At 37.2% G+C, this 25,686-nt stretch overlaps 1 protein-coding gene across 1 annotated transcript; it reads left to right on the top strand.

Annotated features, from left to right (window-relative positions):
- The first annotated feature begins 1,177 nt into the window (after positions 1 to 1,177).
- Positions 1,178 to 24,597, top strand: scarf2 (scavenger receptor class F member 2). The gene is made up of 11 exons (XM_023343924.1): positions 1,178 to 1,911; positions 5,234 to 5,292; positions 5,387 to 5,488; positions 7,312 to 7,831; positions 8,891 to 9,109; positions 9,225 to 9,353; positions 9,601 to 9,704; positions 12,597 to 12,711; positions 12,977 to 13,074; positions 18,567 to 18,722; positions 19,776 to 24,597. The coding sequence occupies exons 1-11, from the start codon at positions 1,802 to 1,804 to the stop codon at positions 20,996 to 20,998; spliced, it is 2,835 nt and encodes a 944-aa protein (XP_023199692.1). The 5' UTR covers positions 1,178 to 1,801; the 3' UTR covers positions 20,999 to 24,597.
- The last annotated feature ends 1,089 nt before the right edge of the window (positions 24,598 to 25,686 follow it).

Here is a 25,686-nt window from a genome sequence, read left to right as displayed (position 1 = left end):
CACCATATGTGAAGAAACACTTCTACATATTACCCTGAACACACTTTTGGCATTGCAAAATGTGATTGTGGCAAAATCAGGATATGCTTTTGTTCAGCAGAGACAGGAAAGCTGCAGAGTCGATGATTGGAATATGATAAAGGGCGATGCTGGAAGTAAAGCCATGACAGGCTTTTCAAGATTTGAAACTAGGCCGCAGGTTCATCTTTCAGCAAGACAGCAACCCTAAACTTATGGTCAGAGCTACAATGCAAGAATTTAGATTGAAGTATAATTAAGTCTGAGAAAGGCCCAGTCAAAGTCCAGACCTAAATCTATTTAAGAATTTACAGAAACATTAAATATTGCTGTTTACAAATACACTCCATCCCATCTGATGGAGTTTATTGTTTCTAGATGTGGAAAAAGTGGTGGAGACACAGCACAAAAGCACTGCAGTTGTAATTACAGCAAAAGCAGCGACTCGGGATTAAAAGCACATGTCTGACACACTTTTCAGATTTTTTTTCTAAAAATAAAGCGCAACTGAAAGCCGTTTACCATGTTCTATTTACTTTACAGTTACACACTGTAAAATAAAATCCTAATCAAATTCATTGTAATTTGTGGATGGAATGGGACAAAATATAGAAATGTGCTTTTCTGTACGACATTGTGACTGTGTTGGTAACAGGGATCTACACATTCATTCACAGCAAAAGTTACTGAAGATGCCATGTACCGGCATCGTTTTGGACCTGAGAGGGGCGCTATTGTACCACATGTAATGCCACTGCGTCTTCCACTGCCTGACAAAGGCACACTCTTTCCTTGCATTATGTTTTGGTGGAAAAGTTTTTCATAATGTTTTACAGGTCAGATGCTGCATGTTTAAGTTATTACTTTAGTCTGTTTGGACTATGACAAATCTAAGATGATATCTATGGTCCTATGGGAAATATAACACACATAATAAGTATAATAATAATAATAATAATAATAATAATAATAATAATAATAATAATAATAATAATAATAATAATAATTATAATAATATGATTTCCTTCGAATTCAGTCATTGTAATTTGATATTGCATATCTTTTAAAAGGATTTTATTTTACATTTATGTACTTGTTTTAACTTAGGCCATTACAGCAGACCACGTTGCGCCCCTGTTGCATGAAGGCCTATGTAAATTTTGGTGGCGGAGGCATGGCGCACAAAGCCAAAGATAGAGTAACAAATCAGGAATTTCCCTTCTGCCACTCCTGAGAGCGCAAGAGAAGGACGAAAGTTACGGATTAGGTGCTTCTCCTCAGGAGGGTGAAGTCAAAGCCATCCTTTGGACTTTTTTTTTTTTTTTTTTTTTTTTTTTGCTATTCTAAAGTTTAACAACAGTCTAAACACCGTTCAAGACAAGTTGATGGGGCTTTTTCTTCATCTAGGGAATGTCTTTTGTTTTATGAGTCAGGAGTCCGTTAGGCTATGTTTTGGCATTTTGCAGAACTATTATGGAATAAACTACGCAACGAAGTGGCACCAAGAGAACCAGCTGATTTGAAAATTTGGACTTTTGCTCTGTTTTATTGAAACTATCCTGGGGATTACGGAGTTTCTCGTCGGCTTCGGTGCTGGGACACCTAATTTCCGAGGATTTTAAGAGTTTTTTCATTAAGCATAGACCGTGACCACATCTGGATTATGAAAGAAACAGACGTGAAAAAAGGAAGAGTGAAACATCGCCATTAGAAAAAAAAAGTTGGAGAAAGGGGAAATGTGGAGTAAGAGTGGCGTCTACATTAGGATGTTGCTGCTTTTACAATGGAAGTAAAGAACTGTTTTACTGCCGCTGCGCTGCTTTGTCTTTTCTTTTGCTCCGTTTTCAGCCAAGAACTCAACGTTAAAGGCAGGAATGTGTGCAAAGCATCCGGGTAAGAATCCATGCTGGGTGGATAAAACTGCTTGTATGCGTTTTATTTAAGTAGTTTTCAGTTTACATACTGAAAATATAAACATAGACATGAACGTCCAAGTTTTGCTTCTGCGAGTCTGCTTTAAATAATTAAGACAGAGATGAATGCAGCTACATAAACTTATGAATGGGGGTCAGCTGTCTTATTCTTTGGAAGAAAATGTGGTCTTAAACTGTACAGGTGACAAAATTTTATATAAAGTTTTGCGAGTGTTTTACTTTCTGATCGGTTCTCGCCATTTCAAAATCATGAAACTTTTTAAAGCTGTATGCTGTAGTATTTATAATCATCAGCATAATTTTAAAGCTATCCACGTTGACCTATTTTTTGAGGTGCATAACGCGGTTTCTGTTCACTGTAGCAGGCGCAGGGGGAGGAGTTCATTAAAGAAGGCAGCTGTGCAGATGTGCATACATGTGGAGTGTTTTTATCTGTAGGAGTCGCTCTGTTGGCCTTCGTGGCAACCTTTTACACAACCAGTTAGTTATAAAAGTCAAGTTTTACATTTTACAAAGCATGGGAGCTCTAAAAAAAAAAAAAGTTGAATTCTGATTGGTCTGCCTGCAAATCTGAATTTCTTGAAGATTTTTGGCGAAGCCTCTGCATATCTGGCTTCTTGTCTAAAAGGAAGACATCCAAGTCCACAATTACTGACTGCAACTTCCAAACATGTTGAAGTGATGTCGATGAATTCTAAAAAATAAAAAAAAAGAAAAGAAAAAAAAAGTTGCTTGGTCAGAAACAGATAAGCATCTTTTGCTAGTATATCTTTAATCTCAAAAAATCTTATGTCATGTTGTGTCTATTTGGTGTATTTAAGTTTCTGTTTATTCTGTCTCAGAACGACCTGTTTTTTTCACGGCAGTTTCAATATATAGATTTTTTTTATGTGCAGTAAGTATAGATTATTGTGACCACACTGAAAATAGGTTATCTGGATGAAGCCACTCACTACAATTTCCAAAGCCTTCAGAATGGAAGTAGTCTGGAGTTGTTCTTTCATAACATAAAGTTGTGTTTACATAATATTTCTTGAAAAAATAACTGATCAAGGTTTCTCCCCTCTGGCCTGGGGTTCCAACAAGTTTGACAAAAGGGTGACTGGATTGTCAAATAATAATGATTTCAGGAGGTTTTATGTGTGTTGCTAGTCATGATGGAACTTGGAATTTATGTCCAGGAAAAAAAATAAATCTTGATTGTTCTAATGACAAACACCATTCTGTTTTCTATACTAAATGTCAAACATATTTCTTTTTAGCCTCAAAATTCTTCAAATCTCTTAAATTCTGATCTAAATGACATTTGACATCATTCATGGTACTGTAAGAAACCACAATCGTAATTTAAATAAATACTTGAAGATTGCAACTCATCAAAGCTTGGCATATCTGCTTTTCAGTTTTTGCATAAAAATAATCTCCCAACAAGAAAAGAGCAAGAGCATTTCTTGTTTCTGGGTATGCCTGAAATAGTCATTTTTGCCTTCCTCACTGAATCATGTGAATTGGGGGAAGTGAGAAAAATTTATATACACTTGTAAGCATATCCACCATGATCTCACATTGCAAAATCAGCAGCTGAATTTAGCTGGAATGACAATAATAGCCTAACTTGGTCATGATGTGGCCTTTCATCACCCATTGCTTTCTAGTCTAGCTGTTGCTTGAAATACTTGGGAACCAAAAAGTTGTCAGCCTTGATATGTTTCTGAATCAGAAATAGAAAAACAGAGCTCCTATGGAAGCCTATGATATATACGTTTTGTGGTAATAAACAGACACACATGCAAAAATTATTTAAACACAAGATTAACCAGTGAAGACCTGCCATGTAGTTACTCATCCAGGTTGCTTGCAGAACTTTCAAGTCAATAGTAAAGATTTACATATAATATTTGAAAAATAATCTCAATAATCACAACATTATTGTGATTAACACTAATATTATTTAAGCCAATTAAATTACAGTAACTTAAGGCTTCTAGATTTGGCTAAAACCACTTGCTGAAGCTTAAACTGAGCAAAAGCGAAAAAATATGGATTTAAGTGACTTTAAGAGTGGCATGGTTGGTAGTGCCACACAGACCAGCCTCAGTAGAAACTGCTGTGATTTTCACACCTGTCTTTCAAAAATAAACTCAACATGCTTTGTTATTGTCAGGGATAAGAGTAGAACTGGTAGACTGGTTTGAGATTAAACAAAGCAACAGTAGCTCAACCAATGTATGCGGGAATGAATGTGAAAAGTGATGCCAGTTTGATGAGTTTCAATTTCAACTACAACACTGACATGGTAGTGTTAGAATTACATATAAACAAAATGAACAATGTGTCTTGTATCAATGGGTCTGGCTGGTGGAGGTAACGCAATGGTAGCAGGGATTTATTCTTGGCACACAATGCTCATTAGTACCAGCTTGGCATTGTTTAAATGCCAACCTTAGCGAACCGACCCACAACCACCGGATTTCAATTCAGTGAAACAGCTTTGGAAAATAGTGAAACGTGAAATTCTCATCACAGATATACAGCCAATAATCTGCTACAACTGCACAACATTAACATGTCAGAATGGACACAAATATCTGAGAAATGCTCCAGACTCCTTGTTGAATCTATACCTTTAAGATTTAAAGGCAGCGCTAAAAGCGCTATAAAAAAGTGGGGGAGAATCAAACCTGGTGCTATGAATGCAAAATCCACAAATAATATTAGTAATTTGTCTTATCTTGCTCTTATGAGAAGTACTACTGATGATAGATCTAGACACGTGCCTGTTTGGGCAGGATAAAGCACAGCTTTGCTCCTTTCATTCTGAGGAGCCGCCATCTTCAAAGCATTAGAGGAAGCTGACGTGTTGCAGGGGCCCAAAGAGGTCACAGGGAAGGGAGGAAAGGAGACACATCCGTCCTATCCTGTCAAGACTAAAACTGTCTGCAAAATGTTTTCTTTGAATATTCATGCTCCTTCCCCACAGGGAAGAGTCAGATAACATGATAAACTGCACTAACTCAGATGTTATAGATGATGGAGTGTATTTATCTTATATAGACTATAATTAATTATATTAGTGTAATTATACAACAAATGTGCTTTACATTTGATCTTTTGCACACTTTAGCAGAAGTGGGAAACTAAGAACTGTGAGTTCAAAGACACGTGAGCTGGGTGTGGATGCTGCCTCTTTGATATGTGTTTGCTTTACTTCATTTCAGTGCAGTGCTCTATCTCTGCCCTCTCGTTCGGTGTCTCATAGCTTCGAGTTTGTTTTTTTCCAGGTCATCAAGATTGGTTTGCTGCAGTGGATGGGGGCAGCTGGGAGATGAATGCCTGACACGTACGTTGGAATAGGTCTTGCATTAATCAAAACATGTCAAACGGCTCATTGTGTGAGCCACTGTAATAATCTGGTCTATTCTTTTTCATTCCAGCCGTCTGTGAAGGCAACTTCACCTGTAAGGAAAATGAGGTGTGTGTCAGGCCGAATGAATGTCGCTGCCGACATGGATACTTTGGAGCCAGCTGTGACACAAGTGAGGCCTTATTTTTTCACCTTTCTAGGTGGAAGATATCTGAGTTTTCTGCTTTGTTTGGATACTAAAAAAACTGCATGAACAAATTCTTGGAATAAAAGCCACTTTGCAGCTTTTTATGTTGAGCCCAAAGCATTGAAAATTAAAATATAATAAAAAAAAGAACAGCACATAATTAAACTCTGAAATTTATGATGCTTAGAAAAATTAAAAAATTAATAATTACTATTCATTTGAATAACTGCAGTGTTTAGTTTTAAGACAAGGTCACTTTAATAAAAGTGATAGGTGTCTCTTCTTCAATTTTCTTGAAATTTAAAGTTATTTTGATGCATGAGCAGAAATATTTCCAATATATGAATTTGTCTTCATTTTAAACAACAGCAAAAAAAATGTAGTAGACATCTAAATGCCAGATAATTGGGGGTGCCTGACAACAGGTGGGGTAGGGGTAGTATTGTGTACTATAAAGATGGAGAAAACGCCATTCACTCTAAAACCTTTCAGGAGGACTTTTGCGCAATGAATTTGAAACAATGTGAAGAATTTTCTGAAAAATCTGTGGTTCTAAAGACAGAAAAAATCTTGATATACCATGTTACTTGTAATTAACAAATAGATAACAGGAAGAGTGAAGGAATCAAGGTAGTTTACTACAAAAAAATAACAAAACAAACTATGATGAACGCATACAGACAGAGCAAGAAAACAACTGAACTAACACAGGACAACAAAAACAATAAAATAATCAGACTCAGAAAATAAGAAATCAAATCTAAAAGAAGAGCAGACTACTTGTTTAGAGTATTCATTCATCATCTCATGTTGGCCAGGTCTCCTTCAAAAAGAGACTTAATCAAAGGAGTTTCTGGTCACATAATGATGATAAAAAAACATGCCTCTGACCCTAAACAGATAACAGAATAAACAGGTTCAGGGGAAATACCCAGATGAAAGTGTTATGTCAGTAAACCTCAGCAATTTTGCTTGGTTCACTTTAATATAAGCATGCTTATGCATAATACAATGGTGTAATCGGTATTATTACACCAATATTAAATATGCTAATTTTCAGTCTGCCCTCATATAATTAAGTGCATTGTAACCTCTTCAAACTGTATGTAAAATCATCGGTGGATCATTGTTGTGAAGCATACAAGCGTTCTTGCACTTAATTGGATGGATTTGGAACTTATCTGCAGTAATGTGTCTGCTGCCTACTCTGTATTGTTAAAGAAAGAGCAGAAAAAAGGTGAAGCTATTGATTTACCATTCTGACCATGACCAGGGAGGGTATCCCTCACCACACCCACAATTCATTGAAGATACAGTACAGTATATCTTTGCTGGCCTGGGATTGCCTTAGGAACCTCCAGAATGAGCTGCTGCGTGGTTTGAGGAGAGGCATGCATGGTTCTTCCTCAAAGACCTGTTACTTGACCTCAGGTAAATGGAAGACAACAAAAATACTGCAGACTGGCTAGATAATATACTCTCAATCAATCAATCAATCAATCAATCAATTTGTAGAGCACAAATCAAATATTTGTTTTATTTACATCTCTCTCTCTCTGTATATATATATATATATATAAATAAATTTATTAAAACCTTAATTAGAAAAATAAAGTATAAGTTCAAAATATAATTTATGTGTATTCATGAGGAAAGATTTATGTTTATTTATCATAATAATGTAACATACATTTGCAAACATCTGTATGTTAGCATTTCTCTGTTCAGTGTGAAACTACAAAGATTTAACTGAACATCCTAATGCAATAACAGTTTTCACATTCCCTCATTTTACTTTGCTTTAACAGAGTGCCCTGCCCAGTTCTGGGGCCCTGACTGCAAAGGAAGATGCAACTGTTATCCTAATGGCCAGTGTGACGATTTGACCGGCAAGTGCACCTGCAATCACAATCGTTGGGGACCCAACTGCGAGAATGCTTGTCAGTGCCAAAAGGGCAACTGTGACCAAGACACAGGAAAATGTACCTGTCACACTGGGTGGTGGGGTCCACACTGCCACAACATGTGCTACTGCAGCATAAATTCTGTCTGTGACGTGAATACGGGGCGATGTCTGTGCCATCCTGGCTGGACTGGGAGGAACTGTGCAAACCAGTGCAACTGTAACGGCTCGCCGTGCGAGCAGTACACGACACGCTGCCAGTGCAAGGACAGGATGTGGGGTCCTCGATGCGATCGAGTGTGCCAATGCATCCACGGCAAGTGCAACAAGGCTGACGGCTCATGCACCTGCACTCCAGGATACCGTGGGAAGTTCTGCAGGGAACCATGTCCTGCTGGATTTTATGGCCAAAACTGCAGAAACAGGTGGGGGGAAAATGTCTGTCAGGCAGTAAATGTACCATTTTAAAACACAAGAACCAGTTTACAGATGTTGTATTTCAAATCCATATTGTTGTGTGCTTTTGTGTTTTTAGTGTAAAATGTGGTTTGTAACAATCCATGGTGAGAAACAATAATGGGGAAATGCTTATTCTGGTTTTCACGTTATCCAATAATTAAAAACACTAAAGCAAATACTATAAAAAACATTATATTTTGTTGAATGTATCTTAATAGACAATTTTCAAAAGAAAAAATATCACCGTTCCTTATGTCAATCAAATGTATTAGACACTTATCAGAAATTAATGGCCAAATTCCAATTGAATCTTTTCAAAACTCTTACAGCTGAAACTAATTTTACAATTTTTTATTTTTTTTTAGCCTTCCTCCTTTGAGTGGTTTTCATTTATTTAGTACAGAAGAAGCAGAAATGATATATGTGTGTGATGGCAGCTGCTGTAAAACAGGGTGTGGTACAATAATACAGAAAAATGCTTGAGCTGACAATTTAAAGTGTCATCAGCATATTACGTGAGCATCTTGTCAGTTAACATTTCAAAGTGAAAACATTATTCTTTATATGTATTACACAATATACAATATACTTTACTATATTACATCCAGACTCCCTGTTGTCAACTGAACTGAGGTTGAAGTCAGTTTTCTCTGAGGAAACATTCCCATTGTGTTTTCTGACTAACCTTACAATTAATGTCCTGTCGGAGATGCCTCATTTTCTTACCATGAAATAACCAAAACATAAAAAGCTAAAATTGATTAGGGTGCAAATTGGCCAATACCCAGCAGAGTTGATTATGAATGTATTAGTATAAACTGAATTCTTGTTTTGTTCTGTATAAATAAACTCAATTTAATTTAATTACATTTTTGGAATCCCTACCGGGAGTGTCAAACAACAAAAAAAGTCTCCAAATTCTTTGTGCATCTTTAAAGGCTAGTACTGTTTTGAATATTCAATATTGAAATGAGAACGAGATTTTGATACTATAACTCTGCATCTGTTTTCTTGAATGCTGTCAGGTGTGGACACTGCAAGGGTCAGCAACCCTGTAAGGTGACCGAGGGCCGGTGCATAACCTGTGACAGAGGCTGGAATGGGACACGATGTGATCAGCTCTGCTCCAAGGGCTTCTTTGGGGAAAACTGTCAGGAAGTGTGTCCCACTTGTAAGGACGGTCACCATTGTGACCCCATTCATGGCAAATGTTCTCACTGTAATCCTGGCTGGATTGGGGACAGGTAACACCAAACCTTTTCTTTACCTATTTTTAATTTCATAGCTCTGCTATTTGGGCCATCTGATCAATATAATTTAAATTAACAGTACTGGTGTTATACTTCTTATTTGTGATAGGTGTGAGGTACGCTGCCCCAATGGCACATATGGCGAGAACTGTGAGAACAACTGCAGCCAGTGTTTTAATGGCATCTGTCATGTTGTCACCGGAGAGTGCCTTTGTGACCCAGGCTTTTATGGCATCTAGTAAGTTGTAAGGCAGTGCATAGTGTAAAAAGAAAACATGTTTATGTCCTTGGTAACTTTATAGTGAAAAGATTTGATCGTTTTCATTTTATTTTCGCAACACAGTTGTATATCTTGGGAATAGAAGAGTTTAGTTTACATTTATAGACTCTCTTTTAGTGTTTGAGGGTTCTCCTAGGCCTTTTTTTCTATCTTGTTCAATTTTACACATTTAACGCATTGCTGTCATTTCTCTTCCTCGTTCAAGCTGCAATAAGACCTGCCAGCCTGGCCAGTATGGAGTCAACTGCAACCAAACATGCTCCTGCAATGACAAGAACTGTGACCCTGTGTCTGGTGCCTGTCATCTCCGTAAGAATAATTTTTTAAAAATGCATCCTTTTTTATTAGAGCCTTAATCAGGAATGGCCTGGTTACATTCTTTTTTTTTTTTGCCACTGATAAAAAACCTTAGATTTGGATTGGACAACAGTAACATTTTCTGTTGCAATTACGCCTCCTATCCACATCAAAATAGAATTTTTATTGACAAAACAGGGAGATTTTTTTTAATCTCTAGTGGTCTATCCATCTGGAGTCAATTTAAGAGATACTTAAAACCACAATTATAATGGAGATGTGTTTATGTTATAAAATCTGTTCTTCATAAACTACAAATGTAAGCTTAAGGACTTACTGAAGTAGAAGAAAAGGTAAACGATGTCAGAAAAAATTCACTCGGCAAATATTTTTGGAAGAACTTTTATTATGCCACTATTTTGTTATGCTATGCTAAGAACATCCATTTTTATGGCAATACTTTTGAGATTAAATGCATGTGCTGGTTTTGGCACTGGTATCATTGTGCTTTTGAAAGAAATTTCCATATCAAAAAACTGAGGAAAAATGATCATATTAGAAGTATATTAGAAATATGCTGTATATGCCTGTTAAACAAATATAAGTCAATCACATGGCAGAGTGCCACAAGCCATTTGGCACTTTCAAATGCCATGTGTTCATATTATTACAACCCTAATGTTTGTAGATATGGCAGAGACAACTTGCTGATGTTCAAACTTGAGAATTAACAAGGAGAAGAAAGGAAATTTAAGTAACCTAGTTGTCAGTACCAGATAGGTGTGTCTAAATATTTCAAATACTTTAGATCAGGGGTGCCCAAAGTCAGTCCTTGAGGGCCGGCATCCTGCATGTTTTGGTTCTCTCCCTGGTTTATCACACCTGGATCAAAGGATGTCTCATTAGAAGGCCTAAGCATAACATTGACATGCTGAAAAGGTTGTTGCTACCACCAGGGAGAGAATTAAAACGTGTAGGATGCTGGCACTGGAGGACCAACTTTGGGCACCCCTGCTTTAGATCAACTAAGATTTTTATGTACTGACTAACCTTAAAATAAATGGACTTCAAAGAAAGAGAAATTAACCAGTAAGTAGTAGTTGTGTGAACATAAATTGAAACTTTTTTAATCTACTTTGAATGATTAATTGAGCATACTGTACTGTTTGATAGCCCAGATCAATTGAAAGGTATTTATAACTGAATTTAAATTATTAGTATTTTTTGTTTGGTAAAGTTTCTTGAGACAATATTTGTTGTGAATTGGCGCTGTATAAATAAATTGATCTAAATTCAATTGAATTGAATACCATTTCATCTGAAACAGCTTGGCTAAAACATAAACGCCTTGATCAGGGTGTGATCAGAAGTATTTGTAATGTGGGGGGACTCATTAGTTAGACCAGGAGTGACTAATGAGCAACTTGCGAGTCGCATACGGCTTTTCTTTCTCTTCTGTGCAGCTCACGGCAACTTGACTGATTTGTCAAGGTTCACATTTTCACTGCAGTGTGTAAAAATGTTATTTTGAAGAATCTATGTAACAAAAACGCTTTACTCAGGTCAGCAGTTCAATCTCTATTGCAGTTACTTCAACTGAACCACACAGTTAAACCAGAAAGTTCTGTCACATCATGACACAAACCAAGCATTGTGAAAAGTCAAAGGGACTGGCATTACCTTCTCTAGTTTTTAGCAAACTATCATAGCAATTCACTTTGCATTGGGAGAAGTAAATGTGGACACACCAACGTGTACCCATCTTCTGATAGCTACTTCCGGAGGGAGATTTCACCATGTCATAAAGCACAAATCATCTCAGACTGGTTTATTAAACATGGTAGCAGCACATTGTACTTTTCTGGTCTCCACAATCACCAGATAAATCTGAAGGCAGAAATGGGTCCACCCTGAGACTACAGTATGTGTTCATATCAGAGCAGCTGATTAGTGTATTCTTTAGACACCAGACCAACAGAATGTGTTGGTCTGGAATGACAGAAGTTCAGTGCATTAACCGTCTATTTCGTACACATTTCATAGTAACAAATACATCTATTCAGGTCTGAGGTGAGATTCAGGGTCCTTGATTGCATTTCCAGACTGAAGCTGATGTCCTTTTTATGGCTGTGTTTGTTGGCTCTGTTCTTCATAGCTAGAGTAGAGACAAGGGAGAGAAGGAAGAAAAACTGAAAGAAATGGGGATGGAAAGATGGAAAGAAATAGAGAAACTGAAATTGAGACAAAGGAAAGCAAAAGGTGTTGATTTGGAAAGACATTTTTTTCAGACAGGCATGAAGCATATTGGGTTAGAGCACACAGCGATCATAGCGATTTTTGGCCACAGGAAAAGATGGATGTTGACAGGCTGGTCAGCGATATTATAAGACCTTGTCATTCTTGCACAACTCCTCTTTCAAAATCAGCAATTACAAACTGCCACACCCACACTTTAGCATTATTTATGATAGTCAGTTAACTCCTTACTGAAGAAACTTTTCCTCATCTAATTCTCATTTGTCCTTGCAAGTGCAATGCACTGTCCATGCTTGTGAAATACAGTACTTATTATCCTTGGGGTGTATCCTATTTGAGAGAGGGAGGGGTGCTAATAAATCATTTAACGATGAGAGTTTAGGACGAGGGGAGGAAGGTTGCTGCAGGAAATCTGCATTGAAGGGGTAAGTGGTTACATGTCTTTGGGGAGGAATTACGCAACACCAAGGCATCACATTAATACAAATCCTACACGTACAAGTGCTTGGACTTAGTTCCCATGCTCAGGTTGAATGTAGTTTTACAGTAAGTCATAAAAACGAACTGAATTTGACTGTCGTTCTTTTGAAACTGGCATTTCCTGCACACGTGTGGCACACCCTTTACTTACTGCATTTTATCTTTCAGAGCCCAACCAGCGGATGGGTGTGATCGCAGCTGGATCCTTGGTCTCCTTTTTACTGATTGCCCTACTTTCTCTGCTGTGCTGCTGCTGCCTCTGTCAAGACAAAGATGACCACAAGTGAGTGATAGATGGAAATTTTGATTAAAATAAAAAGTAACATTGTCTTTTAGAATTTATCTCGCATATAGACAGTTGTTACAAAAATAAAGGGGTAAAATAATAAAGGGTGTTTTTATTTGCCATTGCCATATGGATAAAAGCTGGTGCATGAGCCCTCCAAGGAGGCAGAGGGCCAGGTTTAAAATGCCTCTTTTCAATGATTCATTTAGATTTCCATGGCATCATCCCTTTTCAATGCTAACTGAGACAACTCTACCAACAGCAAAAAAGCCAAGCGGATTTTGTGTGGACGATTCAGCCGAATCAGCACTAAACTTCCCCGTATTCCACTGAGGCGACAGAAACTGCCCAAAGTAGTCGGTAAGCCTCAAAAGCTTTTTTTCTCCTCATATCCCAGCACATCCCAGCCAAAAACTATATGTTATGGTATTCAACTTATTAACGGAGAAATTTTATTCCTAAAACAGATAGGCCTGACTTTACAAATGTTTACTAAAACACAGGGAAGTACATCCATAAATGAGCGTCAGTGTGAGACTTTTCCTTGAGTGCTACCTTCATCTGCTCCATAGATGATGAATAGAGTTGAAAAGTGTACGGTGGCTGGCAGACGAATGTGGGGTTTCATTTAGAAGGAATGCACTGGTTTTAGAGACCCTTATTATTCTTGGCACTCTCAAATGCCATGTGCTCATATTATTACGACCCTAATCATGTAACTTTTTTCTTCTCATTTTCTTTGCCCCTTTTCATTCAACCCCCACCCAAAAAATATGCTCTTTTCCTTACACTGAGTAGGAGGTTGTATTGTTTAATAATGGCAAGTAGTTGTTCAGGGGCCCGTATGTGTGTGACTCTCTATCAAAGGCCATACTGTTTGGTTAGACATTGCAGCTACATGCGGAGGTCTCGTGGTGTGTGTGTGTGACATATGTGTCTGTGAGCGCAGTCTTTTTCATTGTAGTCAAAGGAGATATCTTTCAACCCCCTTCTGCAAACAATTTGTCATATTTATGGTTTGTCCTATTGCCTAATTTAAAATGAAAAGCATATTCTGATCAAAATCTTTAACCAATAAGTTTTTTTTCCCAAAAGAATCTTGTCTGCACAGGCTGTTGTCTTTGTTGTTCAGTTTTTCAAACATTTTTAAGTTAAGTTAATATTTTAGAGGGGTGCACTTTTATTTTTGTGGCAAATATGCTTGACTATTCATCACTAACTTTTTATGATTTGTCTTAACAGGTATGACCATTTTAGCATGTCCACTGTAGCTTTAAAACTATTTAAACTTAAAAAGAATGATGCTACCCCCTCCATTTCTACACCATGACTCCCAGTGTTTTCTTGCATTCACAAAATTTTGTATATGTCAAAATGTATCTTTGCTATAAAGTTAAGTCAGGTGTATTAGCCTTTTTTCAGCTAAAAGATTGTCAGTGGGAAACACAGTAAAGTCCCTTTTGGTGTGATGTCATTGTTTCATATTTTTTTATGCATTACCAGTCCATCTAGAAATGAAACGATGATCGTCAGTCCTCCAAGTTGAATAATTTTTAGCTAAATTTTTCAAAACGTTTGCCCTGCTGAATGAATCTTCATTCACTCATACAGAGGGTCTGCATAGGATTAATGTAATTATTAAGTAATTGAATTGACATTTCCATACCACTTAAGTAAAATATATAACAGTGGCGCCTGTGTGCAGTAAAAAACATTTAAGCTGTGATGCTCTCATGCATGTTTGTACACCAATAAAATGTACGGCTAATGTGCAATAGTGTGATGGAGTGGAGGTAGGGGGAACCAGAAACAACAACAGACCCATCAGTGTAATTTTATGTTGCTTTAGCAAAATAGCTTCCCATCACTGCCAAGCCTGTCTTCACTGTTTTACTGCATGTTTTTTTTCTCTATTTAAATTCTGCTTGCAATGTGAATTCCATCACAGTACAGAGACAGAGTTTTCACCATCATAAATATACTTCCTATATACTGCAGGATCACATGGAGAATGTGATCTCTCATATTATGAAGGATCACATTCTCCTTCATAATATGAAAGGGGAATGTAGGAATATATTTTGGCTACAAATAAAATATTTTAATGGGAACAGTCAGAAATGTCAGGTTTATGGTACAATCAACCACTTGTAAATCCTAAAACAAAAACTTTCACATCAAGTATTACTTATTGTGAATATTCAATGTTTCTTCTGTTTCTTGGTGTGTTCTGTTCCATGTTTTGCTTTCCTCTGCTTTCTGTAGAGCTGCCCAGTGAAGTGTGATCTGGCAACATTTAGAAAGTAACTCTGTCAGGAGCTAGACGGTACTGAACACATGCATTCCAGAAGGGGCCCATTGGGGCTGGAAACAGGAAGTGGTCAAACTTACTTTAGTGTGTGTCAGAACTGTGATTTATCCTCACTGGGGTCAGTGTCAATAAATGTGCCAAGGCAAAACTAAAGAAGGAATAACAGGGTCAAGCAATAGGAAACAGAAAAGATTTACTCTTTGCATTGCTAGCTTCAGAGAAATCTGTTTGACAAACCGAGGTTGTTTGCTTGAAGGTTAGCATTCCACTCTGAGTGTATTTACTCCACACCCTGCGTTTTCTGTGTCTGTCTGGTATTCCTTGCATCATCTGGTTCCAAATTGTTTCTTGTAAATCGGTGCAAAGAGCTTCACCATCTGTTGTTTCATCTTAATTTGCTCAGAGAAAAACTGACTTGTAAATGCAGAGGTCAGAGTGCAACTGTTGCCTATGTAATTACGTGTGTGTGTGTGTGTGTGTGTGACGGGGGTGTTCTCACCCTATAAAGCCGAATAGTTTAAAATGGTGTGATCCAAGGTTTTCTTCCTAAAGATCTCATTAAGTGTATTTTGTTTTAAACTGCATTTTTTAAAACTGGAAACTAAACATTAAAGGCTCAGACATATTTATTTCCGTAACTACTGTCACATTATAATCACCGTACAACTTCGGCAGGTTTCAAGTAATTTTCTTTCTGTATCCCACCGTTCTTGTTTCCTGACAACCTCAGCCCCACAGAGCAGCTGCGGTGTTGGTGCTGTGCAGCTGTGATAGGTCAATAATGTGCTGTTGTGTGCAGGCCTTCATGCAGGGAGGGATCACCGTGGCGATGAATCGTCAAGGCAATGTTCCCAACTAAACCTCTGGTTTCAAGACAGCAGCTTTCAGAGGCAGTTGTTGTCCTGCACTGCATACATCTAATGATGCATGTGTTTGCTTGTTTATTAGCGTTGCTGAGGTTTTTGCATAAGTTAGCTACTCTGCATTCCTTAGTGACTGTGTGTCTGTCTGACTCCCTGTTGCTGATCTTACAATGGAAACAGGATACTCTCCCTGTCTTTGTCGATATTTTTCTTCTTTATTATTCATTCAGCATTCTTAATGAAGTTCATAAAAAGCCTTATTATATAACTGGTTATTTTTCTTCCACAATCTATAACAGCTTGTTACTAAACTTTGCTTTAAACTTGAAAGCAGCTATTTTCTTGTAACAATCTTCTCAAATTTTAACAAAGATCTTTCTTAAATGACATTGAGTGGTTTAGAGAAACTTTCCTCTGATATTTTTACCCAAAGGTAGAAGAAAGTGGTGTGTTGCAAATTAAATGCCCCAATCATTCTTTTGTGAACATAGAAAAAAGTACAGATGCACTTCTGAGATTCAATTCAGAGGTTTAAAACACGATTTGGTTGAAAAAAATATGGAGAGAAAAGTGATTTTGAGGGTTCATCTTTATTAACTCTTACTGTTGATAAGATTAAAATTTTCCAACTAGAAGAAGCTTTCAAATGAAAGGCACTTGGAAAACACATATTTTGGCAAGAGCAGTGCAAGCACAATTTATTTTAAACTGTCTTGAATCTGTTCCAACAAGTTAATGAGGTCTTCTTCCACCCATGTTTCAATCCTCATTTTAAGATTCATTAAATTGATCTTGGTGTCTTTGCATAAACTTTTCTAACAAATGTAGAAAATATGTTTATCAGTGATGTGGAAACAAAATGATATATTAAAGTTGTGTGACCTTTCATTAAACATATATGTAAATTATCATTACTGAGGGGCAGAAGATCTCCTCCGCATTTATATAGTTCTAAAATAATTTGTAGCGGCACTGTATTCGTTATTTTTTTTCCAAATTAAAACACTTGAAGTGCAGGAGTGACCCACATTCAGAGGCCTTGTCCTCGATGCAGCCCTCATGTCCTCCCCTTCTCTCACAACCTGCTTTCCTGTCCGAACACTATCAAATAAAGACCACTAGAGTTGGAAAAAAAAACGCTTCAAGTGCAAAAATTCATCCCTGAACAAACTTGTTGTAAAGTCTTGTAAATCTGTCCACAGTCAGTTTATCTGAAGCTTAAACAAATGGATGGACCCATGTGTCATCGGGTATGTAAACTGGAGCATCTGATGTGGTTGCTCATGTTAAGTTAACGGGGAAAGCAGCTTTGGTCTGTACTGAACTGTTCACACCAGATGGGAAGGCTGACTCCAAGTATGCGTTAGAAACCACAGCTGTCCTGACATTGAAGGGTCAGCAGAGCGCTGTGGTGACTGATGGGGGCTGGGAGGCATGGAGAGGGAAACAGGATTTGACCTACATTGAGACTGAGAAAAAGATTTATTGGAAGAAGACTTACATTGCTTTTAAACAAAGAGGAGAATAGCTTCAAACAGAACAATCTTAAAATGCAGCTCTCAAACACTACTTGCAGTGACATCAATTGTTAGTTTAAATTCTTTAATAGGGAATGGATAACAGAAATTAAATAACATTAGTTTTTAAAACCCTTAAGTAAAATTAGCCAGCCTGTTTTTAAAATTTTCATCACTATTAATGTACATAATTCAATGTGCTTTACAGATAAATGAATGCCTACAAGTGAAGACCACATCAAGAAAAAGAACATTAAAGTAATAATAGTAAAACTCCATCATAAAGTTCAAGGAGATAAACTTTAAAATGCAAAGTTCAAACAAAAAAATTGCCAAGACATTTTGAAAATACCAGAGAAAGACTCTGTTTGACCTTTATTACATGAAATGTAATGTTTTAATCCTTTTTCCTTTTTTTTTGTTGCAAATTTCCACTTTTCAAGGAGTTTGAGAGCTGAGGAGATTAATAAAAGATGTGTCCATTTCTTTGGTTCTGGCCCTGATACTAATGTGTGAACAGGTCTCATGTGACCTGAGTCATGTAGATGCTCATGTGCAACACTAAAACCCGTATAACCCCAACATCATTTGGTGCCTTAGACCAATAACAGGATTTTTAAATGCATTCCTTTACAAAACAGAGCTACTGCAGGGACTCTGGTGTGATGTGATGAGTCTTCCTGTTGTTGCTCAGGATTATGCTAGCATCATTTTGCATGGGATTCCTAATTGATTTTTCACAGACTATTTAAGACATCGTTACAATATCCTAACCTATTGAAATGAAATGCCTGTATCAGTATTTTTGGCACCTGTCTTTATAAAAAATAACAACAACAACAACAAAAGCTAATTAATGCTAAGGTTAAAAGTGATTCAGAATGATTTAGTCCTGAATGTCTTTTCAAATCCCTATAATGACGTTTTGAGTAGAATTCATAAATCTATTGGTTAACCTTTAACTGTCAAATATAAAAATGTGGTAAGCTGCTAGATTACTGAATTTGCTCTTAAAAAGTTAATCTTTTCCACAGAGCTAACTAAAACCTGTTTTCCTCTTACTTCTTTGACACTGGGTGGGAACATACTTGTTACTCTTGTAATGGAGAACAAAACTCTTGAAATGACCTTTTGGCTTCTGCATTTGTTTTCTCTTCTCAGTAGCACACCACGACCCAGAGAACACCTTTAACTGCAGCTTCATTGAGCCGCCCTCCATGGCCGAGCAGCCCTCCCCCTCCTCATGGTCCTCCCAGGAGTCCTTCTCTTCCTTTGAGAGCGGAGATGAAGGGCCCGTTTATTGTGTTCCGCATGAAGGTTGGTCATCACATAAGCAAATAAACAGTTAGTTATCTGGAATGACGATGTCAAATTTACAGATTATCTTTGGCATAGGAGGTCTATAAATGCACACGCAAACACAGAGCTAAACACATTCTAAAGAGGCCAACTCCCATGTGACACCAGTGACTCATACACTTCTGTATTTCTCATTATGAAGACAGTTTGCTTCTAATCATAGGCCATCTAGATCCAGGTTTTCTCTAGAGAGCAAGTTAAGTATAAACAGGAAATGGAATGGTTTAGTCAGCATATGGCACATATGAGTGAGTTAAAGTTTGATGGAAAACACCAGTTCTATTAGTTTCTATTTTCAAAGTTTGAAACTGCAACTCAGTCTTGGTTTGAAGGGATTTTCTTATCTATGACAGATATTAGTTATCAGAAAATTAAAACAACAATTTGAAAACAACATCAATCAAGATATCAGTCCAACTGTTTTCAACCTGTCACAGTTTGTCAGGTATGTCTTCATTTAGAGTATATAAACCACTGGGTTTTTTTTACGTCAGTTTGTTGCGCTCTTCAGCTCAAGAAACAAGACATATTAGATTCACAAAGAAAAGAAAAAACAAGATTTCAACAAATTTGTGGGAAACCCTAAAGATACCAACTATATAAGAAACATGTACTATATAGATTCTCATGGGGTTGTTCTGGAGTTTTGCAGTGTGCCATTCTTGTAACACACACTGTATATAAAGCTGATAACAATTGCTTAGATTTGATTACATAAATGATGATTTGCTTTCAAAACAAATGTAAAGTGTTGAGCAAGACTGAAATGACAGAGAAATATCATAATGTTTTATTATCAGATCTTGTGCCAGGTGATTTGTTACATCCCCTAAAACTAACACACTCGTATAGCTTTTTGAGTTGTGTACCCTGAAGTTTATTTTATTGTTTGGCCTTCTTAATTGCTATGGCCTAGTGTACATAGTTGACCAGCTGAGGTTGTGTTCCTTAAATCTAAAAGTAATGTGAACTTACTGTATCCTTTACTAATCCTCTGCCAACAATCAACAGAATCCACGAGTGACAGCAAAGGGAAGCAGAGCCCCAACCCTGTGGACGAAAACTCAGAGGATGACACATTCCAGGAGGATGCAGGAGAGTACACTTCACTAAAAGACACGAGTGTCACCAAACCGGAGAGCAACGAGCTGTCTATACTCAAGTGCTCTGACAGTGAGATTTCAAATAGTGGGTCTGAGTCTGCTGCCCAATACGCCTGCATTGCCCGCCTCTCCAAGCAGTCAAAGGAGGATGATTGCAGTGGCAAAGATGGTGATGGTAACCTTACATCAGAAGCCAAGGGCAATGGGAAACCTCCCCCTTCACCTGGCAAGCCCAAACCACGGCCACCAGATCCATCTACTAAACCCAAAGTGTCATGGATTCATGGAAATGCAACAGGGTCTCAACAACCAGAGCAACAAGGGGGGAATAGGGCATTTGCAGTGTCAAAGGAGAAAAAGAGGAGCTCTAGCAATGGCTCATCAAAGAATGAAGAGTGTCATAAAATAAAAGAAAAGAGTCGGAGCCAACAGAAGAAACAGGATGGAAATGATACTAATGCAAATGGATCACCTAGCAAACACAAACTGCTACAAGGTAAAAAGTCTGGAGATGAGCACAGCAGTCCAAGTCACATGGAGCACATCAACGGTGTTGTCCAAAATGCCCTAAAAATGATAAGCAGTTTCCGTAGCTCATCGCCTGAGAAGAAGATTGTTGAAAATCCAAAGCAGAGTACTAAAGAGCCACCAAAGAGCCCGAAGGTCATCCACCCTCATATGAATTCTGAAGCGGCCACTTTACTGGCTGCACAGCTCAAGGAGAAAACTCAGAGCATCAACAGGAATGAGGGGACTGGACTGACAAAGACCAATGGTCTCTCCAAACCAAAAAATAACCAGGAGAAGCCCACACCTCCACAGAAAGCCAAAAGAACCAACTCCAGTGGACTTAGTCAGCAGGGCTCCACCAAGCCTCTGCTGCCTACCACAAGCAACCTTCAGAAAATGGTGGCACCTATCACCAACAACTTTGGGACCCCCGAAGCCAAGAGCCCGGAGAAGCAGGACTTGAACGGCTCCAGGATGGGGGACCTTCTGGACCCTACACCGAAGAAGACTCCCATAAAAAAGCCACCTAGGAAGAAAGGCAAAGGTGGTACCCTTGATACACCTGAAAGTAAAACACTCCAGCAAAAAACAGCCATTATGCCACCACAGGTAGTGAAGTAAGCATTTGGAAAAATTCTGAGCAGTTGCCAATTATTTTCTAGAAGACTGAACTGTTTGTTTGAAGCTAGCAGCAACATAGCTTTTTAATCAATGAACAGCTTGAGGGCAGTGCCTCCAGGAACATTCAAAAGTAACAACCTCTTTGAAATAAAAGGCACAAAAGAATTACACCAGGAGCGTGTTTTATGATAACCGTAACACCATTGTTAAATATCAAGTCTATGTATTCAAGTCGCAACACAATTTTGTCTGGAGCTGAACACAAAACAGTAAACAGGGACATTATCTAAAAGTTCATTCATCTCAGCTGCTGGGCCATGAGCCCACATTTATATTTATCTACTGCATGTAAAATGAGCATTGATTACATCAATATTTTTTTTTTTTGTAGATTCACTTCTAATGAGGCTTTTGATATGAAATGCGCTGTCTGTAACAACTAATGTAATCCACACAAATCAGTCGATGCATCAAGTGTAAGGAAGTAGAATGACACAGAGAATAGGTTTTAAATGTGCTTACTGAAATCAAGAGTATTTCAATATGCCTCCTGTATGGAAAAAGTATTCACATGCATTGCTCAAATTTAACTTTGACCCATTCGTTCACACAAACTGTTTTCAGTAGGGGGGTACATTTTGAAACAGATTCATATTAGGTGACTGAACAAGTCATTCCAGCAATTTTACTTACTGTCTTGGAAACAGATAGTTTCATTGACTGTTTCGTTGATTGTTTTAATAAGATTATTGTCTTGTTAAAACAATCAACCCTGTTTCATCTTTAGATTATTATCAATATTGTTCTGGTACATTTTTCTAGTCATTCTTTCATTGATTATGTGAAATTTACCAGTACCATTGCTGTACTAGTACACCATGGCTACACTATGATGCTATCACTCCCAAATAGAAAGCTTCATGGTGGAGTGCTACATTGGGGCTCATTGTTTGCATGGTGTTTAGGGGGTGATATGCAGTGCCATTAGTGCTCCAGACTTGGAGTGTGCAATAACATTAAAAATAATTCCTTTTGGTCTCATTTGACCAGACTACACTCTCCCAATATTTGATTGGCTTGTCCAAATGTTCTGCAGGAAACAAGCATCAATATGCTTTTTCCTTTGCAATGAAGTTTTGTAAAGTGAGTGTGCATTGAGGCCACATGGGATGAGTGCATTACTTCATAAAAAGGAATGTACCTGCTAATTTCAGGTCGTTTTGAGGCTTTCTGTGACTAATTATTGGCTGTTAGAGAACTTTGCCGATTATTCTTTTGACTCCTCTATCAGAAATCTTGCAATGGCTGGTTTATGGAGACATGTTCTTTCCGATTTTGAATGATGATCCCAATGGCTCTAACTGAGACATTAAAAAAATTAGAATCATGTATGTTACTAATTCTCTATTAGGATCTTAGGAATTAGGATCTGAAGGTCCTGAGAGAGCTTCTTCTGATTATGACATGCTTCTTCTATGATACCTTGATAGTAAGAAACCCTTTTAAAGGCCAATAACAAGGACTAAGCCAACCAATGTTAACTGAGACTGATGAGGGCAGGATTAATTCCTACAAACAAACTTCAGCTATTTTCTTGGTTTTCTATGCCTTTGTGTGGCGTTTTTGTTCTTATATTTGAAGTTTTTATTACACACTTTTATTTTTAGATTTATTTCTTTGTACGACTTAGTAGTTTGTTTGTTTATATGTATAATAGTTATGTTGTTGCTGAGTTGATGTGAATTTCATGTCAATAGCCCCATCACAAATACATTTACTGAGAAAAGTGTTGACATGTTCAAAACTTATTTCATTTCTTTATGAGTTGTACAGCTGGAATAAAAAAGAACAAGGGCCAGAAAAATAGCTATTAGCATGTAATGCACAGACGGTGACAGTGAGTAATCGGTGCTCTGATGACTAGAAGCTAATATTTTTCTGTTCTGACTTACTTAGACCAACATGCATCAGTATTGCTCTTACACCAAAGCTTTTCAAGATCATTCCAGCCTTAAAGAGTTTCTTTGCAGATGAATGTCTACTCTTGGTATTATATTTAAAATTTTTAATTAGTCTAATGAATCTGAGTATTTCTATGACCATCTTTATTAAAAAATACAACAACAAAAAATCTTTGATCAACCATCACTCAGATTTGATGGTTTAAAGTTCACAAATGAAAATAAGAACATTTTAATTCTTCATTAATAGATTCAGTCTTATTAAGCTTTTTTTTTCACTTGAAGCTTAATCAGCATCACTTGGTCAGCTCTGTCAGATCTCATTTGTTGATTTATATGAAAGGATTTTGCTAAGATTAAAGAGAATGTCCTCTTGCTGTACTTGAACCACTAAGCTAAAAAAGAGAACCAAAACAATGTAACGTCCTTTAGTTTCTGTTTGTTCAACATTCTGTAACTAGATTCTTTGATCCCTCAGAAAATCAGGTCACTGTCAAATTCTTATTTTGAATAGATATCAGTAAGATTAATTTGTGACAAAAATAGCTTTCGAAGAATTAAATAATACCAGCAGATTTATGCTAAATTTAGGAGGATGTTTGAATGTTCTTGCTTCTGGCAAAAACAGAGACTTAAATGGTACTTTATTTTGTGTGTAAAACCAAAGTCATATCTGCCAAAGGATTTTGCTACTGTTTACTCCAAGTGCGGACCCCATAATTTCGCATCCATGACAGTATTGTTGTGGAACACAAACAAAAAAGTTTTCAGGTAGGAAAAAAAAGCTAATTTATAGCAGCTTTTACAACTTGAACTACATGAACAACTAGTGGCATAAAAAATGATGATAATCTGCTTTAGGCATGTTTTTTGAGTTGAAGAATATTGCATTAACAAAATGTTTCTATCTTTTTTCATCAAGGTACAAGCCATTTCTTTATTTTTTTCAACATTTTACTTGTATACATTGTGTACTTTTTTTTATTATCTTTGTAAGCTGTGCTTATATGACCGTGTGGGTTCCTCTGTTTTCTTTGGTGTGAATGAACTGACTTTCATATTATATTAGCTTTTTTTGGTTTTGCTGTGTTGCTTATTTTTGGCTCTTAATCAAATCTGCAGAAAGAGTACGTTCCTTCTCTAAAGTTTACATTGGCTTTGTAATTGTTCTCTGTTGATGTTATTGTTTGTGTAACACTTAACTGCATGACGCAGAGTGTAATTATATGGCATTATAGCTGCAGAGGAAATTTGTAATCTTTCTGCTCCCTCCATTTGTTGTTGCAGCCTCCCATAAGCAAATCTTATACGAAAGATTGTACAATACTACCATAATACCACTGTTGTAACAAGTGCATATGCTTAAAACCATAATACTGTGTAACTATTAAGTTGCAGTCATTTGCCTGATTGGCCTTTGCCTGGTTTCATTGCCTTACAATACATTTTTGTATAGAAGGGCCTAAAGAAACTGCAAAACCGTCACCAGCTGTAAGATATATTTTGTTTTAGTTGTGTTGTTTGTTTGTTTTACTACAACTTTGATTGCCTTTTAGCGTATGGCTGTTAAACTCTGTGTGTTCATTTAGTTCTTTTGAATAAAAAAAGCAATATGTGTAGCCAAAGTGGAAACCATGACTGGAAAAACAATCCTCTCTTCAACTTTAGTTTAATTTCTTTTCACAGAAACAATATCCTCCTTTGTGACACATATTTGGGGTCATGTACTCACATTGAATTTTTTTTCCAAGTCCGTGACGTTAGAGTAAAGCTGACAATATACATATATATAGAAATGCAGAACAATACAGAACAAGTCATTGACTGATATATGACCCTTTCCTGCCTCTCTGGATTTGGACTGCTGAGTCTCAGGGACATGGTAGAAGCCCCGAGGCATTCAGTCAGAGCGGTTCTTCAAAGAGCCAGAAGGAACCAGGAGACTGTTGATTGGCTACTCAAGGAAGGGGGACAAGAGCTCCTTTCATGGGTTTTAAAACAGTGGAAACTCTGTTCTAAGAACTTAATCATGTGCTGGGTATATGGTTTATTTTGGAGGGCATAGAGCAAAAACTGATCTTAAGGTATGACTGGTTGGTTGGTTGGATGGATGAATGAATGAATGGATGGATGAATGGATAATTGGAAGAAGTGGGAGTGTTTTCATTATTGCGACATTGTGCAATGCATTCAAATCTGCAACTTAAGATTTACCCACACTACCACATCTTTATTGACTCTCTTTGTAATAAGTGGCAAAACCTTGAAATAAATTAGTTTTCTAAATCAGAAGCATAATACTAAACAGAAAAAAAAGAAACGCTAGGAAATAAATGCTCTTAACAAGAGAAATAGTGACACACCTATTACCATGATTTTTGTCAGTGCTTTGTATGACCCCATTTTTCCAGTAGAATAGCACTTAGACTTCTCCTGTCTGCTCCTGTCATTTTATGTTCTCTTTCCTTCAGCTCCCCACACAGCTTTTTCTTTCTCCCTCTTTTGTAGAGGAAATCTGCTCGCGACAGTAAGACAACCTAACACGCTATGTTTCAGGACATAAAAAGTAAGAAAAAAAGATACAATTTTTAAATTTGGCATTTTAATTAATTCCTAACTGCTAGTGTGATTTTATTAGCTTACAATCCAAATATACACAGCTTCAGAAGGATGCTCAATTTGCTGTTATCTTAGGAAAGCCATCTGTTTTAGGCCCATTCTTTTTAG

The sequence above is a fragment of the Xiphophorus maculatus genome, chromosome 12, assembly GCF_002775205.1.
Source record: "Xiphophorus maculatus strain JP 163 A chromosome 12, X_maculatus-5.0-male, whole genome shotgun sequence".
Taxonomy (NCBI): domain Eukaryota; kingdom Metazoa; phylum Chordata; class Actinopteri; order Cyprinodontiformes; family Poeciliidae; genus Xiphophorus; species Xiphophorus maculatus.
This window is presented reverse-complemented; position numbering and strand designations above follow the sequence as displayed.

Bases quoted from the DNA above. Each gene is read 5' to 3' on its own strand.
- scarf2 (XM_023343924.1), top strand. From the start codon at position 1,802: ATGGAAGTAAAGAACTGTTTTACTGCCGCTGCGCTGCTTTGTCTTTTC. The intron at 9,705-12,596 runs GTAAGAATAATT...TTTATCTTTCAG, and splicing joins GTCTGGTGCCTGTCATCTCC to AGCCCAACCAGCGGATGGGT. The intron at 12,712-12,976 runs GTGAGTGATAGA...CTCTACCAACAG, and splicing joins CAAGACAAAGATGACCACAA to CAAAAAAGCCAAGCGGATTT.